General features: G+C 44.8%; 1 protein-coding gene across 1 annotated transcript; it reads left to right on the top strand.

Moving 5' to 3' along the window:
• The first annotated feature begins 2,572 nt into the window (after positions 1–2,572).
• cbfa2t2 (CBFA2/RUNX1 partner transcriptional co-repressor 2) lies at positions 2,573–24,089 on the top strand. The gene is made up of 11 exons (XM_083892825.1): positions 2,573–2,989; positions 13,460–13,618; positions 13,778–14,019; positions 14,475–14,564; positions 16,395–16,579; positions 16,671–16,924; positions 19,072–19,157; positions 19,621–19,813; positions 21,179–21,247; positions 21,438–21,628; positions 22,693–24,089. The coding sequence occupies exons 2-11, from the start codon at positions 13,486–13,488 to the stop codon at positions 23,047–23,049; spliced, it is 1,800 nt and encodes a 599-aa protein (XP_083748951.1). The 5' UTR covers positions 2,573–2,989; positions 13,460–13,485; the 3' UTR covers positions 23,050–24,089.
• Positions 24,090–24,421: the final 332 nt, after the last annotated feature.

Raw genomic sequence — 24,421 nt, 5'->3', positions numbered from 1 at the left:
GGTTTTAAACCCTATGCACATAAATAGAATGTTCTGATTTTAGGGGCTGCTGTTGTATCACTTAGTCCGACTCAATCATCAGATCTTTAAAATCCCCTCTTCCCTCGCCTTCTTGTTTTTTTTCTGTCTGCTCTTGAGGAAAAAAAAAAAAGGCTGTTTACGTTTTCTAAAAGTGGAAGTTCGGTGAGGGAGCATGTGAACAGAAACAGATGCTGCATACCCTTGTTTCTCTCTCTCTCTCTCTCTCTCTCTCTCTCCTTCTGCACACAATGGCAAACAGCTGCATGAGGCCAAAGCAAGTACAGTAAAAGGAAGCCTCACATACAACATTGCTGACTTTCCATTGCACGACTTATTTTCACAGGACGGTCTGTTTCCCTGTGTAGACGCAGAGATTTGAGTCTAACATTTTTTTTTAATTTCCTGAAGCATCCGTCGCTTTATAACTCACCCCGAAATACAATGATCTGTATTTCGTTTTTTTCTCATTAGCTGCTGTAAATGTTGTGTGACATTTTCTTTTTGGTCAGATTATGTTATGTTGTGACAAACCTGTCATTTATTACATCTTCTCGATTATTTTATCTTGTGAAATTGTAGCCCAAACACGTGTTGGTTTGATCCTTTGGCACCAGAACACCGTGTTGGGGGTTTGCCATATTTATTTTTGACATAGATTCAAGATTCAAGATGCTTTATTTATCCCGAGGGAAATTATTGTGCAACAATTGGGAGGTAAAAGTGTAGATGTACAAGAGTTAAAAGATACATAACATAAAATTAAATTAAATAAAAATTAAAATAAAAATAAAACAAAAATAAAATTAAAATTAAAAAAAACAAATAAGACAAATGCAACAAAGTGCCAAACAAGGAAAAAGACATACAACAGTAACTTACAACAGTAACTTAAATGCAACAATGCCACAAAAAAGAATCAAAAAGAATCACAGTCAACGTAGGTATATATAATAGTATATATAACACTAAGCTAATTATTCAAACCATTATTTCCAGCCAAGGATTATTGGGCCGTTCGGTAACATCCTGTTGTTCTCATACACCTGAGTTTTTTTAATTTATTTAATTGAACCTTTATTTTACTCAAAAGTCACATTGAGACCTAGACACCCATCCATCCATCCATCCATCCATCCATCTTCTTCCGCTTATCCTGGGACCTAGACACATACCATTTAAATCCATTCCCCCCTTCTGGCCTTTGTCCATCGGGAGTGTCACATGAATATAATCCCTAACGGAGCATGTAGATTACATTATATGTGGAGCTTCAGATGGTCGTCGTCCCTCCTCGTTTCTGCATCTTTGCACCCCCCCCCCTCCTTCTTCCTCCCTCTCTCACAGCCACCTGGCCCTGCCTCTGAGCCTGCTGGCTGACCAGATGCACCCTGTATAGGAGGAGGAGAGAGGAGGGGAGATGGAGGTTATTATGGTGGTTATTCAGTATTTCATTTTATATATATATATATATATATATATGATATGATATCCCATTTTAAACCTGTGTGTGATACATGTACCTAAGGTGACAGTAAAAAGAAGTGTCACCTTCCCCTATAATGAACCCTCTGTGTTTATCCAACATTTGCTTCCGCAGCCAAGTCTGACACTGTCATAAGTAAGTGATTACACTTTTGTTTTACCACACACACTTGGATGAATGAACTTGTGCGACGTCCCGTCACCCTCGCTGCTTTCCCGAGGAGTAAACTCGAGGAGGGGGAATAATAAAGTGCAGTGAATAAAGCATAAAGGCCCGGCGCCAATCTTAACCCCCCCCCCCCCATGCTCCATTATCTTAACCCGCATTATTGTCCCCGCACGGCAAAACACTTGAGCGCAGGGCCCGAGCGTCAATAAATCAGACGGTGATTTAAGTTTAACTCAGTGAAGAGGAGTCGCATAGTGGATAAGATGAGACCAAGTGAGTGATGAATAACTCATTCATGCTCCTTAAGTGTAAGCTGGATATGGAGATGCAGGGGGCTGAGACAATGGAGGGGCATCGGTGGAAGAAAGGTCTGGGAAGGAGAGAAAGGAGGGGTGTGAGTATAAAAACATTTTAAAAAGGGATTGGTGGGTGGAGGGGTGGAGGGGGGGGGGTCCCCACTTGTGTTGAAGGGGCAGCAGGAGAAGGCTACGGGACACACGGGCACTCATACAGATGCACACACACACACACACACACACAAACACAGACTTTTGTCGCCCTTGGCACTGTCTCTTGTTTAGCCTTTAGGTGCCAAAGCAATTAGTTATGTTAATTGCAAGGTCCTTCGCTGTGAATGCAGGTTGAATGGAGCCAGTCAGCAGTGGATGATTGGCCTGGGTCCATAGAGAGAGAGGGAGAGTTGGTGTGGGGAGGGGGAGGGGCTTGGAGGGGGGGGGGGGGTAGTGACGTCACTGGACAACAGAGGGAGGAGAGTGTTTGTGTGGGAAAAAGGGGGAGGGGCTTCAGGCGCGAGGGCTCGCGAGAGAGCGAGACGGATTCAGAGCTGGAGAGAGCGCGGTAGAGAGAGGAGTGACAGTCGGTTAGAGAGAGAGAGAGAGGAGTGACAGAAAAACGGAGTGAAGGACGTTATACGAGAGACAGAAAGAGAGAAAGAGAAGCTAACGGTCAGACAGAGAAAGTAAGCGCGCGACGTCGTCGTCGTCGTCGTAGTTGCTGTTGTTGTTGTTGTTCAACTGTACAGCGTCGCACTGCTTCCGTCCTCGGCTATCTGTCTGTCTGTCTTCCATCTGGGTGCCATCTGTGTCTCTGGCTCTGGCCTAAGCCACACAGTGCAGCTCACATATGTGGGAATGCAAACACATGCCTGACATATGAAGGTGTGGAGTCACAGAGAAGAGAGAGACACACACACAGAGAGAGAGAGAGAAAGAAAGGAGAGGATAAGAAAGCAGAGCCTCGTCGTCACTGCAGCGGACTTTCTCCACGGACCTGAGAGTGGACTCTACTAGAGAGGAGGTAGGTCTGCTATTGTTTATGTGTTTTTGGCTAACACCATGTATTCTAAACGAGAGTGAGTATGTCTATGTATGTATACAGTGCATTTACGGACACATACTGTGTGTGTGTGTGTGTGTGTACACCTCTTTTGTCCCTTTCAGATATTAACAGTGACTCGAGTTATCCATATCTGCATAATAACTCTGTTTTAAGTTAGGATTAAATGTTAGACTAAAGATAGCTATAGGCAGTAAAATGGTTGCTGAACTAATGAGTGGAAACCATTCAAGTGTTCCAACAACTAGTTGGACAAACCTTTGTATGTATGTGTGTGTGTGTATGTGTGTGTGTGTGTGTGTGTTGCAGCCTAATTCCTGGAGCTGCTCAGTACTGTACAGATGGTGCATCATCCTCTTTATCTCTTCATCTTTTCATCCCATGGCGAAGGAGGGATAAATCTGTGCCCATGATACTGCTATTGCTATGTTGCCACATGGACTGAGCGTTGAAGAAACTTCATGATTTTGTTCTGTTGACGCTCATTCGTCTGTGTCTTATATCAGTTCTCACCGGGGGCAAAGTTTCTGTCTTTTACTATATTTTCAAATTTAACAATTTAATCAGTCAGTCGGGTTGTAAAAAGATAAAAAAATAAAATAATACTAATAATAATAATTGGACCCGCGTGTTATATTCCAGCTTGTCGCTGCATGACTCCCAAATTGCTTCCACTTGTGGAAGATAGAAGTTCCATCTTATCTTCTTGGCCGTGTGTAAAAACTACAATAACCAGACAAATAAACCCAGCAGCGTGATCAGCTGTAATAACAGTAATAGCATAGTATTACCCCTGTTTTTATTCCCCACATGTCAGAAGAAACTGAGCAGAGAAGACGTGTGTGTCTGCTGTACAGTATCTCAAATTTTTGAAGAAGAGAGAAACTCACTGTGTCTCTTGCACAACATCACTGGAACATCAGTGGGTCCCAGCAAAGGGCAAATGCCACATTGCTGCTGTATTATTGTGCATAATAAGTGACTGGAGCAGTAACACAGTGAGTGGCTTAGGATGTTAAGGGAGGAGGAGGAGGAGGAGGTCATGAGACCTCGATGCAGGCGCAGAGACCTGGCTAGTGTCACGTCAGGCCAGGGCCGCTCTATCAGGCAGATAGGAGTGAGTCCTGCCCAGTCGGCTGCACAGTGTTAAAGCAAAGACCCCGTCTGCTCTGCTGGACACTGTCACCCTCCTGACAGCAGGCAGTACCCTGTGCCTCTGTGTTTGTGCACTATATATGTGTGCACGTGCGATGATAAAGGACGCAATGTCGCAGTTTAGTTTATTCAGTAGTTTTACTTCCATTAGTTTTTCAATAGGACTGAAGATTTCAGTGAAACGCGTAACTGCATTTTTTTACTTATTTGCATTGTTTCAAACTCCCATCTCGATTTGGAAGGTTTCAACTCTACTCTTTCACTGCGCCTGTGACCGTTTTAGTCTTGGATTCATGTCGCTTTGAGGTTTTAAATCACATATGTGGTAAGTGCATGGTTGTGTCTGGGGAAGTGTGCGTGCATGTGTGTGCCAGGTGTCTTGTAGACATTATGTCTGCAGAAGTACAAGGTTGCTTGTCTTTAATAACTTTCTTGCAGCTTATTTTCTTTCTGACCTCAATCCCAGCTGTGGGTTTTCTCCACTGAAAGTTGCCGTAACAGATAGAGAAAGAGACCACCGTGACCCCTTTGCTCACTCGCTTTTATCAGAAGAATTTGTCCACAGAAGACCCCCTTTTCAACACAGACGCAGACACACATTCACACAGAATTGAGCAGCTGCTTCAATGGTTTGATACAGGAAGCGCTCTATTAGTTCCAGTTGTGAGGACTGTGATATCTGGCCCCAGGGGTTCTGTGAGTGGTGCAGTGTTTGAGTGTGTGCGCTCTCTCACATGTGTGTGTGTGTGTGTGTGTGTGGACATTAAAGGGTTAGGTCTTTGACTCAACAGAAACTGCTCAATCACTACAAGTAGCCCACTGAAAGATTGTTTCATTATGGGGGGAACACTGTCTGCTGACTATGTAAATGGCTCTGTGTGCGCATGTGAGTCGGTGAGCGTGCAGACGTAGATCTGAGCATCACCACCTGCAAACACCCTCCTCCACTATCTCTGATTTCAGACCACATTGACACTGTGTGGGAGGAGCTGCTCTCCTTGTGCCTGCCAAGTGCCCGAGTCAGAGGTCCACTGACCCTCGGCTGCCCCCAAGAGACCCACTCACTGACCCAAGACAAAGCCTTTATTTACTGGGCTGGTGTTTTCTGATGGGGTGGAGCATCGCCAGCGCATGCTTAAAGGACCGTAAAATGGCCACAGCTCATTTCGCTCTAATGAATCAATCCAGATTAATTACCCGTGTAAGTGTAGACGTAATAAATTGAAAAGACTACTTGGCATTTGAAATATAGTAACAAGGGCCACGGGTTCAATGTGATTAAACATTTTTTCCACAGTAGTAATGTCACAAAAACACTGCTGTGTAGCACTTAACTAGCAGACACACATTTATTTATCAGCTTTCTATATTTGATAGCAGAGATATGGGGAAAAAAAACATTGGTATTGTGTTCTCTCTGAAATGTAAATATTCCCAATGCAAAACCCAGTACGGTTCTCAGGAATTCAGAATTAAATATGTACTTTGGTTTGTTAGTTGTGTGGGTGAACAAGAAATGGGTGGTGGTGGTGGTGGTGCTCCTCTGTGGAATGTCTGTTTTCTTCTGTGCTGCTGGCAAATATCTGAATGAAAACACACTTTCAAAACCACGCACTCGTCCTCCGCTATCTCCTGCCCTATTGTTTCGAGCACAGCTGGCCTCTTTGTTTTTACTTATCTGTCTCCCTCGACAGCTTTTTGAGCTCTGGTCTTTCACACTTCACGGTTTGAGCTTGTGACCGGTTCTACTGCTCGGCTTTTTAACTCACTGGGGTAACACTTTAAACGCTGGGGGAAAACGCAGCGTGCACCACACAGTATATACGGTACATAATTGGTACTGTTGTATTTGTTATTACCGAGTTTTTCTAGAGCGGATTTTCAGCCTGCTCCTCAACATATTTTACAAACATTGCACAGCCTGGTACAGGATGAGTAATACATGTATATACATGTTTTTGCGGCTTTTATAGACACGGATCTTTTGGCCCATAAATTGAATCGACTGAGCGAATTTCTCAAACGAGATTGTGTACATCAACTTGCGTTTACCTGGCTATTAGTTACAGATGTGAGCTGCTCGAGAAGAACAAACACAAAAGCCCGACAGAGTCAAAAAGCCTGAGTCAAGTGTAAATGTCTTGTGTAAGGCCCGTGGTGATTGCACCATCTGGTTGGACCAGAGCCCTGGCCACTTGGCTGCTGAGGCCTCTGACACCTGGTCTGAAGCAAGTGTTTTAGTGTTCACTTTGTTTTTCGCGTGTCAAGAGGTCGTATTTTGTTTTATGGACTACTGTATCTTCAGAGTGAGACACCGTGTACGTACAGTACGACTCCAAAGGGAGAAACACAGTATTTTTCCTGGCTGCAGGTTAAGACGATTGTCATGGTTTATAACCAGCCGCTCCTAATCTTCCAGACAGACGCGATGATATACATCTTCGATGTTAGTCGGGGGAGCTGTATAACTCAGGTCTGACATCATGAAGAAATGTGCATGGGAAAAAGGAAAATAAAGACAACCTTACTTAATTTTAATGGTCATACATCTTTAAATGCTACAGTGGATTGTTTTTCATTTGGCATTTCTTGGCTTTAAAGAATTATGAGGCTCACGGTGATTGATGGCCACGCTAACCAATTAGTCACGGGGAGGTGAGAGGGGTTGTAACCAGATATGCAGATAATCTACTGGCCTCCGAGAAGGGCAGCGAGTGTGTGAGAGTCTGCGTATAAGTGTGTCGGCGTCACAGCTTTCGTCGTGACTGACAGATCCGAATTTTGCCGGTTATGTCACAGTCGTTATTTGCGTGGGTGGGTGTGCTGTGCACACAGGGCCTCGGGCAGGCCATTTCACAGGTGTGTGAGTGTGTGTGTGTGTTACCGCAGGAATAACTGTCCCGTCTCTCCGCTCAGCTGATGACAAACGCAGCACCTGGCAAACGGGGCCAACACACACACACACACTCTCACACATGATGACACACATCCACTTCCAGCTCCTTTTCCCACCGTGGCCCAGCTGTGCGTGACGCAGGCGCAAGTGTCTGCGTTTCAAGTTTGTGCCACTCTGAATAACACACAAATCACTTGACCAGTGACAGCGGAGCCGGTAACAGACACTGAATTTGAGCACACGTGTGAAATACATGAAACCGTTCCCCTCGAGCGACCAAAGTGTCCGACCGCACGCCTTCTTGTTTGCTTAGAAATGTCTGGGATTAACAGTATGTAAGTGGATTTTGACATAAACACGATCTAGAGCGACTCAAGTTAGGACTTTTGGCAAGATTGTCTGGCAACTTACCAAGAAAATAATCTGAATCAAATATCCAGCTGCTGGAAATAGAGTCAAATTTGGTGATAACTACAGCCAAATCCAGCCAGTCAGAGACCAGGAAATGGTACAAGCTTAGGTTGGAAACCAGGAATTCAAAACTGCCTGAGCAATAGACAATAAGCATGACCACGGAAAAGCAAGAAAAGTCGCCTTCAGGGCAAGAAAACTTGGATTAAACATTCAGTTCTTGCTCATACAGACATACGTTTCCAAATGCTAAAACTGTAATAATCTGGGTTTCACATACTTAAAATCCAGTGAAATCGTTTGAGGTCAGACTGAAGGGAGACTTCTCTCTCCTTGCATTCCCCTTTCGGGTTTGACCTCACGTCCACGTGGACACTGTTCATGCTCACTGTCCAACCTCTGCTGAGCCTCCTGTGCTTCCAGCATCAAATCACTGAGCCTCCTTTTTACTGCTCATTCTTACTTTTTTTATGGACAACGTCTGTCTGCCTTGTCGTCCCCTCTTAGTTTTCTCCCTCTTTCTGCCACTAAGTACATTTCCATCCTTAGTCTCTTAACTTTTCTCTCTCTTGTTTTTGCATGCTGGATTAGAGCAGTGTTTTTGTAATTATCTCACTGAGTGATGAGGTTATGCGAGGGCTTCTCCTCATCATCGCTCCATGCCGGGGAGGGGGAAATGTGAAGAGTTCAGTCGTCCCGAACACATCTGTGCTTCTTCACGTGTGTGAATGGAAGTCACATACATGTTTTCCTTCATCCTTGTCTCCTTCTCCCGCCCCCCCACACACACACACACCGTCTCTAACCCTCTCAGTGTTTACATCTTTCTCTTTTCCTCCTTCCTTACTGTCAACCTCGTCACCTCCCCGTATTGATGTTGGGATTTGTCCAAACAGTCTTCTGGGCTGGAAGGTGGTAATGAGAGCCAAGAAAAACAGCCTGGCTCCAAGTCTGACAAGCAGCCTCGTCTTCCTGATGAAACCGAATGAAAAACAGTATATCCTTGTTATTCCTTCCCTCCCATGCTCCCTACTCCCCTGCATCCCTCCTCCTATAACTCTGGAGCCTCTAATTTGCAGAATTATTCCTTAATCCCTGGTTGGTTGCTTGTTAAACCGTACATGTGTTATTGCGATTATACATAAATTATCACCAGTTCAAAATGGAAATAATACACACACGTGGTTTACATTTTCTTGCAAATGTTACGTACATGGAAGAGAACAAGACAACTGTGACGTGGCAATAGTTGATGAGGGGCCAGCCCCCAAGAGAGCAATAACACGAATTAAGCTGATTGAAATGAGCAGAGAGGACACGCGTGTGTGTGTATGTGTGTGAGCGTGTACAGATTTTTGGAAATTTGACACCGTACACAATCATTGAAACCTGTTGCAGCTCCGATGCAAATTGACAGAGTTGCGGCGGCCAAACACGGCTGAATGATCTGTTTTATTAGTGGACGTGGCTGTGTTGGAGTCAGTGCAGTGGCCGTGTGTGTGTCTGAGTGTGTGTGGGAGGGTGGGAGGGTGGGAGGGCGGGGGGGAGGTCACAAAGCGCAGGATGGAGGAACAGATGTGTGCTGTATTATGGTGGTGTGTGTGGACCGACAGGGACCAGGTGCAGCCTTTGTCTCCCCGGCATTTAAGTCCACTCGCTTGCATTCACTCGCCTCGTGCCTCCCTGCCCCACTCTCCTCCTCCTCCTCCCCCTCTCATTGGAGGGAGGGCAGAATAGAACTGTGTGTGTGTGTGTGTGTGTGTGTGTGTGTGTGTGTGTGTGTGTGTGTGTGTGTGTGTGTGTGTGTGTGTGTGTATATATGTCGGAGGGGGTGGCAGTGGCTTAGTGGAAGAGGCTCCAGCCGTCTCTTCTGCACCCCCTCCCCTCTCACAGGTGACTGTTGGAGGTCCCAGCTGGCCAGCTCTTGGCCGATTAGATCCATATGGTACAGGAGGAGGAGGAGGAGGAGGAGGAGGAGGTGGTGGGGGGAGGAGGAGAATATGTGCCCATCAGTAACATGGTGCTAAGAGGTCCGTTAGCCTGTCTTTTTTTTTGGGCCTCGGCTTCAAAACAACACAGTTGTTACTTCACCTATAATGTTTTCACTTCATCATAGTTTCATTTTAACTGTTATCAACCGTTTGGTGTTGACGTGTTGCTTTTCACATTGTTGAAAATGTGCGATTGCCGCTTGTTGAGAATGTGTTATGGATCGTAGAGGCGGGGGGATCATGCCTGTGCATTTAAAAGGAAACATTTTTGGTCAATAGCCTACATCTGTTTGTCGTTTTACAGAGCGTTTCTCTGTTGACGCTGTTGGGTGGATACAGCCGTTTTCACACTTACTTTTGGAGGAGCCTTATGTAAAAATACAGATTTAATTCCTGTAATATGTTATGCCAGATATGTAGATAGATTTCCAGAAAATACTAAAGTGAGCCCTTAAGTGTAAGACAAAATCTGTGTGGTTTTCCTCCTGCATGCTCCACCCTGGTTCCCATATCCATATAAATTATAAATAGATTAAAAAACATGCATTTTAAATTTAAAAAAAGGATTGATTGCGCTAACTATGATGCTTTTTATGCGTGTACACTTGGAAGTCGCATACTTGCAGCACTGGACACATGCTGTGTGAATTATCTTTTTTGCTCAACAACAACAAATGAGTCCAGTCTGTGTTCCATCCTCTGTCACTTCATCTACAATCTCAGGTCAATGATAGCAGCGCAGGACGAGGACCCACACTCACACTCTCATGACTCACAACGTTCAGCCTTTCACAGAGAGTTTAAACTTCAGAGGTAAACCACATGGCTAATAAACACATGGACATTTACATCAAGTGTGATTTATTTTGCGCTGACTCAAAGTCTGTTATCACACTCTTAGATATCCAGTTAAGTGAACGACCTCTGCGTTTAATAATTGCCTTCTCGTTTTCCGATGTCATTATTTTAGTGCTGAATTGCTTTCAGTAACAGTGGTGGCAACACCGCTGTTCTCCCCCCCCCCCCTCTCTCTCTCTGTATGTCTTTTCCTTGCCTCATTCTGCATCACCTGCAGAGGCAGAGGCAATTAAAGCCGGCTGAATGTTTAAATGCAGACGAGCGTCACCTGAAGCTGAACAAATAGGGAACACCTGGCTAGCAACAACAACAGCAGCCGTCGTCGTCGCCGCACAGAGGCACATTTCCTTTCTGTTGTAGGAAACCAAAGAACTCAATGTTCGCACACAGAGCACATGTATACATACACGCGATAAGGTAAGACGACAGCGGCCCAGAAATGGTTGAAGAAGAATTCCCTGACTATTGTTGCCAGAAATGGTGTCATTATCTATAGGTCTGTTGTTTGTTTTTTTTTACTGTGTACCCTTTGTTCCATTAGAGCAAAGCTGACAGGTGGCATTTAGACCAGACAAACACCTTGCACATCCTCCTTTTAAGCCAATATTCACCTGAGTTGACATTAGACCACTTTGTATACTTTGCTCATGTGTGTGTGTGTGTGTGTGTGTGTGTTATTTGGCTGTGGTGACAGCTGCCTCCCCTGACAGTCCTGTGACTATATACAGTGGACTCAGGTGCTCAAGGAGTCATCCGGCTATGTACGTACGCTGTCTAATTGACAAGCAGAGGCAATTCTCTGTGGGCTGTTTGCACCGTATCCACACACACACACACCTGATGTCTCATGTTACCTCAGACAAGGATCAAGACGGACCACATGCACATCTTAAAGGTTGCATGAGCCATGAAGTGTGGCATTTTAAAGCAAACAATGTCCTTAAAAGAACCCTTTGAACACATTTACCCGCCACACTACTTTATATCAGAAACAGATATATTGTATATGTAAAGTAGTTTGTATGTTTGCAAGTGTTGATATTGAAGCCATATGCTCTGTCGGTCCTGTTATTGAGATGTCAGTCTAATTCCTGGCCATACGGATAGAGTGTGTGTGCACAGATTCTTGTGTGTGTGTGTGTGTGTGTGTGCTGCTTCCTGTGGTGCACTGGCACATTGTGTGTGTGTTGGGTATGACAGTCCAAATGTGTGCATAGATCCAACTTTCCTGCCCCCCCGCGTTGGTGAACAGGTGGAGCGATGGCAGGAAGGCCACAGGGCTGAGGAAGAGTGTGTGTGTGTGTGTGTTGGGGGGTGGATGAACATTAAGACTGTTTTGAGTCACAGGCATAGCAGATGAATTGCATAAACAGCCTTTAGGAAAGGCAAACAGGGCTAAGTGGATGCAGCAGAATGTGTAACTAAGCGTTCATTTTATTTATTTATTAAAGAACGTAACTTTTCCCAGATTTTTTTTAGCGCACAAATTTGCACATTCCTCGATTTAAAGCCGTCGAATCGAGTTCTCCCGAGTTCTCCCGAGTAACCTGCCGACGGCTTTAAACCCGTCCGAGTGAAGTCTTTATAAAGTGAGTTCCTGTGGCTCAAGGCCACGCAGAGTTCATAGCTGTGAAAAAAGATCTACAGAGAGCCATTGAAGCCAAAGCCTTAAAGCCATGAAAACCACATTTAAAAAGCTGCTCTCTGTTAACCCTGTAACCTGTGAGATCGCGCTCGCTCTATTAATCGTTTATTCTCACAAGAGTCTGATCCACTCTAAATGGAGACGGGGACCCAGCCTTCATGGATCTCAAGGAGACAAAGGTGGCTTCTGATCCCACACCCCCCCCCCCCCTCCCAACCCATCAACACTCCTCTCAAGCCCCTTATCTGGTGGTCTCATTCAGCGGCAATAGCATATTAAGAAGTTGCGTTTAACATTCAAAAGCCTTGCCGACCTTGTTAGTAAAGCGTGAAATAGCCCCGTCCCTTTCTCCCCGTGTCCCCGCCTGCATTTTGTGTGGGAGCTCAAAGAGGGGGCATTCTTCTGCTTCACAATAGCCCTTCTTCAGCATTTCTTCTGTTATTGATCTGAATAGTTGGGGAGTGAGGGGCTAAACTTTAGACATCTGGCTCATTGACGGGGGTGGGATGGTGGGGGGGGGGTGTTTAGTATGTGTTGTATGATGTGAAGTGGTTTTCGAGGGGCGGGCGTGTCTTTTGTGCGACTATGGACCTGTAGCTTTTCACATTGATTTATAAACCACTGAGATGATAAAGTTAAAGTGGCGGTTGTGAGTTAATGATATAACATGGAACACTTCCTGCTTTCAAGTATCTAAAACAATGAGACTGATGTAGCATATTCTTTTGTAGTGTACTTAAACAACCGTTCACAAGTTTGGGGTCACTTAGAAATGTCCGTATTTTTGCAGGAAAAGCACTTTTTTTCAAAGAATATAACATTAAATGAATCAGAAATACACTCTATACATTGTTAATGTGGTAAACAACTACTATTCTAGCTGCAAACGTCTGTTTTTTAATGTAATATGTCCATAGGTGTATAGAGGCCCATTTCCAGCAACCATCTCTCGAGTGTTCTAATGGTACATTGTGTTTGCTAATGGCGTTAGAAGGCTATTGGATAATTAGAAAACCCTCGAAAAACATTGGTAGTGTATATTGGCCAAAAATGTTTCCAGCACTCTTTAAACTCCATAGAATTTAAACTCGTTGACAAGTATTTCTTGTCACTGTAACGGACAGTTTGGTTGCCTTTAAATGACGTCTTTTCCCGCCTCTGCTTTCAGGGCAAACTTCACTGTCTTCATTTCATAGTGTGTATGTGTCACTAATAGATAACAACTACCATTTTATTCATATTTGTGCAGCTTTCTGGTGTGAAAAGCACAAGGGGAACCAACAAAAACATGACAATTCACATGATGCCATGCTGCTTTCCCAATGTCATTAAAATAGGGTTATTTGTTTTTGTTTTGATGCAGCAATTGGCTTTAAATTCCTTTATTTCTTTTCTATGTTTGTGTGCAGAAAAAGTGGTGTAAATTGTTGTAGTTAGTGTCTCTTTTTTTGACCTCTCCTCTCTCCTCCCTGCAGACACTAGAGAGAAGAAGAGCCCTGCCATGCCCGGTTCTCCTGTGGATGCTAAGACTCATTCCAGATCAGCCCCCAGCAGCAGCAGCAGCTCCACGATGCCACCCCTGCCTTCTGTCAACCCCAGCGGCCCACGACCCGCCTCTTTTTCCACCACAGCATGTAAGGGGTCACACGTAAACTCTGTTCTAAGCTTCTGATTATCTGCGTTATGTTGCTCTCACCTCCAAGAATTAATTCATATTCAGTTAAAGTGATTCACTGAGCTAGAATCAATCATCTTAACCCCCTCGCTGTCTTCATCTCTCCTTTTAAACCCAGTGACTAATGGGAACCATCACTCCCCGCCCACCTTGAACGCAGTGCCGTCTCCGCCGCAGCGTTACAGCAATGGACCTTCCTCGTCCTCGTCCTCATCGCTAGCAAACCAGCAGCTGCCTGCCACCTGTGGAGCGCGCCAGCTGAGCAAACTCAAGCGTTTCCTGACCACGCTGCAGCAGTTTGGCAATGACATTTCTCCAGAGATTGGAGACAGCGTTCGAAGCCTTGTTCTGGCCCTCGTGGTAAGATATTTTTTCAGTACAAAATGAACAAATCTTGAAGTGCACTACCGTTCAAACGTTTGGGGTCACTTTTTTGTCAATGAATATAACATTAAATTAATCAGAAATACACTCTTTACATTGTTAATATGGTATGGATATTGCAACTATTCTAGCTGCAAACGTCTGGTTTTTAATGGAATATGTACATAGGTTTATAGATGATGATTAGAAAACCCTTGATAACCCTTGTGCAATGAGGTTAGCACAGGTAAAAATCATTATTTCTACTCTTGTCAATGTCTTGACTATATTTTCTATTCATTTTGCCCCATTCTTTTGATCAATAAAAGTGTGAGTTTTAATGGAAAATTGTATAGGTGACCCCAAACTTTTGAACGGTAGTGTATGTTGTTAAAGAATTAATCGATTAGATGGTTAAATATCTCAAACATCACTTTCCCTTTGTCTCCCAGAATTCAACAGTTACCATTGAGGAGTTTCACTCACGGCTCCAGGAGGCGACCAACTTCCCCTTACGTCCTTTTGTTATTCCCTTTCTCAAGGTAAACACAGTTTCAGCCTCTTTCTCTTAATTCCTCCCTTGTTGCCTGTGACATGTTGGAATCATTTAGCCACGCTGAAAATATCACCTCCCCATCAGCCTCGCATATGTCCTCTGTATCGCCTCTGCCGCACGATTATAAGAGATAAAGCGGAGGTCCTTGACATCAACGTTCCCCCTCAGTCAGGATGATCTGAACAATTTCTTCAGAAATCACATTATGGCCTGTGAGTCATGGTGATGGAAAAGTAATAGATTCATTACACTTTATTACACATGTCTCCAGGATACAACGCAGAAGTCTATAAATAGGCCTGTGTGTCACTTTCCTAATTGAATAAACTGCTTTTCAGCGGCTCCTAACGCAGCTATCAAGGTTTGCACGTCGACTTGACAAGCAACAGATGAGTGTGTGTGTGCGCTAAACAGCCTCTCGAGCCTCCTTTTGTAACCAGGAAAGTCTGCAAGTGTATACTTTTTTAGGAGCCCCCTTCAGTAAAGCAGCCCATAAATCTCCCGTCAGTTGCGCTGCTGTAACTTAGAGCAGTTGAAATCTGCCCCTTTTCCACACTTACCTCTTACTCACCTTTGGAAGCCCTCCAGCTGTCTGTCTGTGAGTGCTTAGACAAGAAACCTCTGTTCCCCCTCCTCCTTCTACCAATTTATTACGAGGGGGGTGGGGTCCCCGCAAAATTAATGCCAACTCCTGAGAGAATGGCGAGCGAGACAAAGTCACGGGGGTGAAGTGGAAAAGAGAGAGAGAGAGAGGTGGGTAAAGAGGAGAGAGGGAAGTGTGAAACATGCCTATAAAGTGTTCCCTTCCCTTTTTTTTATGGGTTCCACAATGCAGCGTGCCATATGGAGCCGCTGTCCCGTTAAAAGAGCGTTCAGCTGCCAAGGCGCCTCCGATCTCGCGTTCGCCCCACTGAACCCCGGAGGGCTGGCCGCTGAACTGACACTCAGCACATGTGTCCACTGGCTGGGGCCCCAGGGAAAGAAGGGAGGAAGAGGAGTGTGGGAGAAAAAGAAAGAAAGAGCACATGGACCTTATAGACAGACTGTACCGCAGAAATATCAGCATCCATAGGTTGACGTCAGAGAAATGCCATACAGACGAATGAAGGGGTAGAAAGAGGCCCAGCTTTACAGAATCGACAAGATAATGATTGAATGTCGCTACGTGAGATGAAGACGCTAAAAGAAGTAGAATGGTTTGGTTATTTTAGCCGGGTTTTTCCGAGAAGAGGGAGTGAGGAAGTGGCGTAATTGCAAACACACCCGATTCTGTTCCTAATTAGGGAAAAGCAAGGAACAGTGAGATGCAAAGATACGACCGAGGCGCTCACTGATAGATATTAAAAGAAAAAGGGTAAGGAATGACTGGGGGAGTAAGCAGAGTCTGTTTTTGAAATGTTTTTTTTCACTTTGTAAACTTCTCCGTCCCTGAATGTCTCTGCTGTGCTGCATTTAGCTGCATGCCAGCGGTTTGTAACCAGCTTCAGCAGCAGTTTAGAAAATGGAGCCTTTTTTTTTTTATTTGAAAGGAGGTAAACCACAGCCACCATGGAGGCAGCCGCAGAACAACACCCAGACTCATACTGAGCCCTGCAGCCAGACCTCAAGGAGTCAGTACCCCCCCTCTCTTTAAACCCTGTCCCAGCCAAGGATCTACCAAAGGAGGCAGATTTACTCTCTTTTAGTCGTCTGTGTGGAATAAATCTGGTCTTCTTCTGTAATGAGTATTCTGTCTTTGTCTGGCTTGTCTTTTTTGAGTATTTAGCAAATTTGAAGTGAACGTTTCTTTCTTTCTTTCTTTCTTTCTTTCTCCCAGGCAAACCTACCTCTGCTGCAGAGGGAGTTGCTCCACTGTGCACGGGCAGCCAAGCAAACTCCAGCCCAGTACCTGTCCCAGCATGAGCACCTCCTCCTGAGCACCACGCTGGCGTCCTCTCCAGACTCTTCCGAGCTGCTGATGGAGCCTTCCGACGCCGCGACCAAGAGACACAGCCCCAACAGGTGACATGAAAGCTCAACAGCTTAGTCATCCGTTCTTCTATGCATTGATTTAATTTGAAAATTAAATGCAGTTTTGTTTTTGTTTTTCCAGAGCTAAAGAGAACGGTTTCCACGAACGCCCACCAGTAGCCATGGAGCCCGCCGCCAAACGCATCTGCACCATCAGCCCCGCGCCGCGACACAGCCCCGCCCACCCGCTGCCGCTCAGCACCCAGCTTCACCCGACCCCTCCGCCCCTGCAGCACTACGCCCTGGACGACATCGCGACGCCACACATCCTGCACCGAGAGCACAGCCAGCGCATGCTGGAGATCCGCGAGCTCAAAGACAGACCTAGACTTCCTGGTATGTGATTACAAACCCCCAGTCAATCTTTTTTTGTGTTTTCACATTATTGGCGACAACGTGATGACAAGTTAAGCATTTCTTTTATTTGGACTGAGCTGTAACAAATGTCAGCATTGTTTTTGAGATAGAATGTCAGCTTTGCAGAAACAGGCGTGACGTGTAACACGACATCTGCTCCATCTGTCCCCGGCCATGTTGGCTCTTCCTTTTTTCACAGATGTCAGTCTGGCTCTGTAACTAATACAGGATATCTTATAACTGGCATATTAATATGATATCACAATGAAATAGGCTATATGTACACTAAAAGTTTGGGGTCACCTCTACAGTTTTTTTGCGTTTTCCGTTAAAAGTCACACTTTTATTCATTAAAAGAGTTGCAAAATGAATAGAAAATAGTCAAAACATTGACAAGATTTCATTAAAAGAACCAGCAAAACTGTTTTCAGCTGTGCTAACATAATTGCACAAGGGTTTTCAAGGGTTTTCTAATCATCCAATAGCCTTCTAACGCGATTAGCAAACACAATGTACCATTAGAACACTGGAGAGATGGTTGCTGGAAATGGGCCTCTATACACCTACGTAGATATTCCATGAAAAACCAGACGTTTGCAGCTAGAATAGTCGTTTACCACATTAACAATGTATAGAGTGTATTTCTGATTCATTTAATGTTATATTCATTGAAAAAAAAAAGTGCTTTTCAATTAAAAAATAAGGACATTTCTAAACGGTAGTGTACCTTTAGTCTGGATCTGCACAGCAGTGTCTGGAAAAGGCATTTATTAAATAAATAGGCATGTTAAAACGAACGCACACACACGCCATAATCAGCGTGCGATAACGGGTGGTCTCTGTGTTTGGACAGCCACCCCCACATATGTCTCCTGCGTCCACGCGTGTATAAACAGTGCCATACTATACTATCCAGCGAGGCAGCGAGGGTCGGGGGATCTACTCTGGTGTATATCTTGCCCCCTTACCGTTCGGGACTTGTCAGCACACAGTGGAAACAGCAGTAGCTCACAGAGACACAGGGCGCGCACACACATAAAGACACATACCTTGATACGTTCAAGGTAGAGGGCGCAGTGTTTACGAGGTCTAAGTCCCTGGCAGCCTCCCGCCCGCCTGCCGCCACTTGACTCACGTGCACACACACACACACACACAGTCCGCATGGCTTTGAACTGATGAACACTGATGAGAACCAGGAGTGGAGGAGAGGTTAAGAGGAAGGCGTGTGTGTGTGTGTATGTGTATGTGTGTGTGTGGGAATCATTATTCTTGTCAACAAGCCCCAGTGTGCATGTGGCCTCTTGTCGGTCGTTTCTTTCTCCGGGGGTTTTAAAAGATTGTGGGTTTATTTTTTTTTGTGCGAGGGTGAATTCGGCGTCTGTGTACAGACATGTTTTGGATGCTCTGCATGAGCACAAACTGTTATTATTGTTGAATGTATAATTAAATATTGCTTAAGTCATAGTATTGTGTAATAGCGACTGGAATCGTTTGTGCATCAGTGTACTGTGCGTGCATGTGTGTGTGTGTGTGTGTGTGTGTGGTTAGCGGTTGTAATTGTCCACAGTGAGTGTCAGAGCGGCTGGTTGTGTTTAGAAGTGGAGCCACTCCACTCAGCCTGAGTGTCTCCCTACTGGAATGCTGTGAGCTCCAGGAGGGGAGGTGCTAAGGGAGAAGTATGGGGAGTGTGTGTGTGCATGTGTGTGTGTGTGTGTGTGTGGTTGACAGCTGACTTCCAGATGTGTGCAGGCTCTGGGAGCCAAAAGGTCTGTTTTGCATCACAGAGCTTCTCGTTTTCTCTTTAAAACCCCACCTTTCTCTGTTATATTCCCCTTTGGCCCTTCTCACATCTTTTTTGTCTTTTATTCTTTGTTCCTCATTAACTTTAACCCAGTTCCTGTCGTTATTAATGGAAGACAGTAAAGTCATGTCTCTCCGCTGTCACTTTTGATTTAACGCCACAAATGAATAAAGCTATTTCATCTTAGTTTATTTTTCATGTCATCTTCATCAAAGTCAGAGCCTTTCACTCACTCACTGTCACTTCTGCCTTGTCTTATATAGATTGAGATGAATGTCACTCACACTGACCTGTGCTTTATCTTGTGTGTGTTTTAATAAAGGAACTAATGGAGGTTACCGCGAGGAGCCGGTGGACCACAGGCTGACAGACCGAGAGTGGGCTGATGAATGGAGGCATCTGGACCACGTAAGTCTGCAGACGGATACACGGCCGCTAATGGGTTGTGATAAAGAGAGAATTTAAAATAAATATGGTTTCTTTCGTTGCGTTCCTCGGCAAAGCAGTGTTTTTACTGTCTCACAAGCCTCAGATCCTGGTTTATTTTGTTAAGAGCTGAAACAATTAATCGATTTAAACAAGATTTCTGGTCGTTCCAGCTTCTTAAATGTGAATATCTTCTTCACCACACGACAAAGAAATCACTAAAAGTGAATCATTTTGTTTTGTGGACAAAAACAGGACATTCGAGAACATCGTCGTATCCAAATTTGACAAACGATTACTAAAATAATCGTTTGTTGCAGCTCAAATTTAGTTACATGATAGCATTAAAGTGTTATCAGTTATTTTTAACTGCTATTATTGCTCAGAAATATGATGCGATTCTTCCATAAACACAAAAAACGTAATTATTCCGTCTTTCCCTCAGGTGTTGAACTGCATCGTGGACATGGTGGAAAAGACACGGCGGTCAGTGAGCGTGCTCAGACGGTGCCAGGAGTCCGATCGCGAGGAGCTCAACTACTGGCGGCGGCGCTCGAGCGAGCAGGAGGACCCGCGCAAAGGAGGCTCAGGCTCCACCCCTTTCTCCAAGACACACAGCCCCCACTCGGCAGAGTCAGGTGGGTTACACTCCTGCCACATAAATCCTCATTACTGTTGGAAATCGGTTAGTTGCTCACACTGATTAAGGGGTCCTATGAGCACAGTCTTTATTTGATACTCTTTACGCTCCCTAGTGGCCAAAAATGAGAAGTGCAACACACAGTCACATGTCCGTGGTGTAGCCGAGTGCCTTCCACAGTTTGTTCCGCAGTCTGCTGTAACGCTGGCACTGCTCTCTCTAAACTGCCAAGCCTCGCCTTCCCCCTGCTGGTCCATAGTCACAGACGAGTGCCAGGATTGGCCTCGGCCATATCGGCCACAGAAGGGCCGTCCTGCCGTTCTGCAGCCTCCGAGACTCAGAACTGGCTGACTCTCGCCAGAGCGCCATCTGGGCCCCCAGCCGGGAAGCCTGCCTGCCTGCCTGCCTGGGCTCGAGCGGAGAGAGAGAGAGAGAAAGTGTGTGGTGGAGGGGTGGAGATGACAGTGTGGGGAGGGCGTATGCAGGTTTTTGGTGTCGAGGAGGGGAAAAAAATGAGGATGTAAAACAAAAAATGCGGGTGAGACGGATGATATAAGTCACGAGGAGATGAGCCAGTGACACTGAGATGAGCTGAGACGCAGGGAGAGATGATATTTGGAGGGAACAGACAGAATGTTGACACAGCCTGTTCGTCTGCCATCCCCTCCAAGCCAAACACATTCCTCCCTGAAGTTTGCAGATTTCAAGACTCGGCAGATAATCGGCAATTTTACACGTTCTTTGGCCTGGATGTGCAGATACACTACCCTTCAGAAGTTTGGGGTCACCTATACAATATTTTTTGTTGTGTTTGCCATTAAAAGTCACTTTTATTCATCAAAATAGTTGCAAAATGAATAGAAAATATAGTCAAGACATTGAAAAGATTAGAAATAATGATTTTTATTCAAAAGATAATTCAGCAAAACTGTTTTCAGCTGTGCTAACATCATTGCACAAGGGTTTTCAAGGGTTTTCAAATCATCCAATAGCTTTCTAACATGATTAGCAAACACAATGTACCATTAGAACACTGGAAATGGGCCTCTATACACCTATGTACATATTCCATCGAAAAACCAGATGTTTGCGGCTAGAATAGTCGTTTACCACATTAACAATGTATAGAGTGTATTTCTGATTCATTGAAAAAAAAAGTGCTTTTCCTTCAAAAATAAGGACATTTCGAAGTGACCCCAAACTTTTGAACAGTAAAATAAAAGACTACATTGCAAATATTTCACCGCTGCATTTCTGCGCTAAGCTGAACTTCTCTTTCTTAACATTGAATCGTCTTAATATCTCTCTGTAAGCCTCGACAGGTGTTTGACGTCTCTGCTTCTGTCTCTGTTTTTCCCCGCAGACTCCCAGCGAGACTTTGCTTCGCGGCCAGGCTCGGCATATGTTACCGATGAGATCTGGAGGAAAGCTGGTAAGAATACCACATAATCAAATAATGACTGGTCGTCTTGTCGTTAAAGACGAGGATCATCGTAATGAATACTTACGCAGCAGCAGTAATTTAAGGTTACTGAGGAAAAACAACACGACTATTTTGGAGAGAAATGCATCTCCAGTGCCAAACTGAGCTTAACATGAAATACTTTCCCCCTGTTGTGCAGAAGAAGCGGTGAACGAAGTCAAGCGTCAGGCTATGGACGAGGTGCAGAAAGCGGTGGCGGAGGCCGAGCAGAAGGCTTTCGAGATGATCGCCACAGAGAGGGCGAAGATGGAAAAGACTCTGGTCGACGCAAAGAGGAAGGCGCAAGAAGACGCCATCATGGTCATCAACGAACAGGAGGATTCCAGCGAGGTGAGCATAGATGGAGCGTGTACTGCGGGAAATCCTCTTCACATCCTGATACCTCAGAGAAAAGTGCAACCAACATTCCCAGGCTTTGATAAGAGCATGTTCTCAAACTGTAGCCCACTATCGCTGAAGCTTCTCCAGACGTACAGACCTTAACTGTGGCTGAAAGTAGACGCTAAAGTTTCTACATAGCTACAGAATAACTCAATAAGTGTTTGCAGTATGAACCTCAAATGTTATTATAGTTTAACTCGGTTCCTTTCGTTGCTTCCAGGAAATACAGTAAATGCTGTTTTAATTCTGCAGTGGGTAACTTGTGATTTTGTGACGTTATTTGTAGCGCTGGGCAAGTGAGCGCGTTATTCTGTTTCCATGACGACTAACCGGAAAAAGAAGAGCGGGACGTCAAGTTTTACGTCCAGGCACCGTTTTACCAGCTAGCTCCGTTAGCTCCTTTAGCGCACACATAGTCGAATTGGAGCGGTGTGTTTATTAAACAAAAAGAACAGAGCTACAAGTAACCAGCGTACCTGTGTACTGCGTATGTGTGCCTCTGTTTTTAAAGTTGAGCGTTACTGTAGAGACTCATTTTAACAATCGTGCCCAGCACTAGTTAATTGTATGCTGCGTCCTGTCAAGCAATACTATCAGACCTGACAACGGCGTGTATACAGTGGCAGTATAGGGGTGGGCGAGAGTGCGGAAAAAGTGGATTTTTAAGAGCATTTTATGAAGTTTTCATGGGTGCTTTTTTGCGTTTTTTAGTCAGACTCGCACCTGTCTGCATCTCTGTCACTTTTACTGCCACAGCATTGCTGTTGCCTCCATCTGTCTTTGACATAAAACTAATCACTTCCTGTATGCGGCAAAAGGCAATATGGGATGCAAACACTAGCAATACTGAGAAACACAAAAGGAGCCCATATGGAGCCGACAGGCTTTACTCAGCATCGTGTGAACTCATCTGACAGATTTGTTTACGTTTAAAAGTTTACATAAGTGTTAAAATGGCTCATTTAACGCAACAAATCTGACACACGCGCGTCTCTCTCTCCTTTCCTTCTCAGTGTTGCTGGAACTGCGGGCGCAAAGCCAGCGAGACGTGCAGCGGCTGCAACGCGGCGCGCTACTGCGGCTCGTTCTGTCAGCACAAAGACTGGGAGAGGCATCACCTCATCTGCAGCCCGGGACTTCAAGCTCAACCCAAACCAATGTCCGCCATCGCCGCGAGCCGAGCGGCCGCAGTGGCCTCCGCAGCAGCAGCGGCGGCAGCAGCCGGCGTGTCTCCCGTCGGTCTTCCCGGGGTCAAAACCGCCGACAGTGTGCCTTCGGTGTCCAGTCCTGGAGGAGAGAAGGCCTCGGTCGCTTCCCGCTCTTCCACCCCCTCCACCCCTGCCTCGGCCTCTGAGGCCAACGGACACTAGGCAGCGAGAAAGATGATGAAAAAAACTGAATTGGGGGAAATGTATGTGGGTTAACAGATTTCTCCTCGTATTCCTTGGCAGTTTAAAAACAAAAAAAAGGACAGATTATTACGGAGGACTGTCTTTGAGCGATATGTCAACTGGGGACGTTTGGCGAAAGAACAGAAAAAACAGATCTACCTAACAGATGGAAACGTGTTTTGTCAAAAAAAAAAAAAAAAGTCCCCACAAAAAAAACTACGCCAAATCTTGCATCTGCTACGAGGACTGAAGAAGAAGAAGAAAAAAACTGTTGAACTTTTATCTCTGGCTGCAGAGAAGAAGTTATGAGACGGAAGGAATGATGGAGATTATAAAAAAAACTGCCTCCCTTTGACTTCACTTTGTTGTGTATAAATTTAATATAGGGAGGGGAGGGGGTGATGGTGTTCAATGTAAACAGTGTAATAGTGCCAGCCATAAAGCATCTGTCCTCATCTGCAGCATTTTTTCCTTTTCTTTTCCTCCGTGCGTCTCATGGTCGTTCAGTCGGTGATTATTTGTTCATACTTTTTTTTTTTTTTTTTTTAAATCAAAAGCAATATTAAAAATGTCAGGTATCATGAGCTGTTTCTGCATTCACCAAAGTTTCCCCCCCATCGTCGTCGTCGTCGTCATTGTCTGTAAATGCCTCTGTGTGAACATGAGATCATTATACACATCTTTTTGTTTCCCTTTTCTTTTATTTCCGATCATGAGACGTCAAAGAAGAAGAGGTAAAAGGTGATTGTGTGAAGTTTTCAGCTTCGACATGATCACAGGTCACAACAGTGACTCAGTCCACGGAGAATCTCAGGAGCTAATGTTTTAATTTTGCAGAGTACAGGACGTTCTGTTTCCTTCGGTCTCTCCGTTAGATTAAAGTCAAATGTTGGGAGGGCAAAGCTTTTGTGTTCCACTGTCACAACAGAGGCATTGTTCATTCATTCATGTGTTCTGTTTTTTTTTTGTTGTTGTTGTAAGATGAATTTGTAAAGAATATTATGAGAGATTGTCTTTATTTTGCGAGCCACATTTTCCCTCCCTCCCCTCCTTCTCCTTTCATTCTTCAAAGAAGTTCTTTTGTTATGAGGCAAAAACAACTTCATATTAAGAAAAAAAAAGAGATAAGTCAAGAAGTCTGAAATAAAGAAAAACACATTATCCACAGTGTTCTCTTTCTCCTCTGTTATATGATGCAATATGTATGATTCAATCATGGCGGGCTGAGTGTAGTAGGAGCTGGAAAGAGAGAGAGGGTGAACCAGTGACTTTGCTGCCTTAAATTAACCCTTAAGCCCAATTTATACTTCTGCAGAAAAACAACAATATTTATTTCAGGTGAGAAACGGCC

The sequence above is a fragment of the Microchirus variegatus genome (genome assembly GCF_963457635.1).
Source record: "Microchirus variegatus genome assembly, chromosome: 7".
Classification (NCBI taxonomy): domain Eukaryota; kingdom Metazoa; phylum Chordata; class Actinopteri; order Pleuronectiformes; family Soleidae; genus Microchirus; species Microchirus variegatus.
The sequence above is the reverse complement of the archived record's forward strand: the minus strand, read 5'-3'. Positions and strand labels throughout refer to the sequence as shown.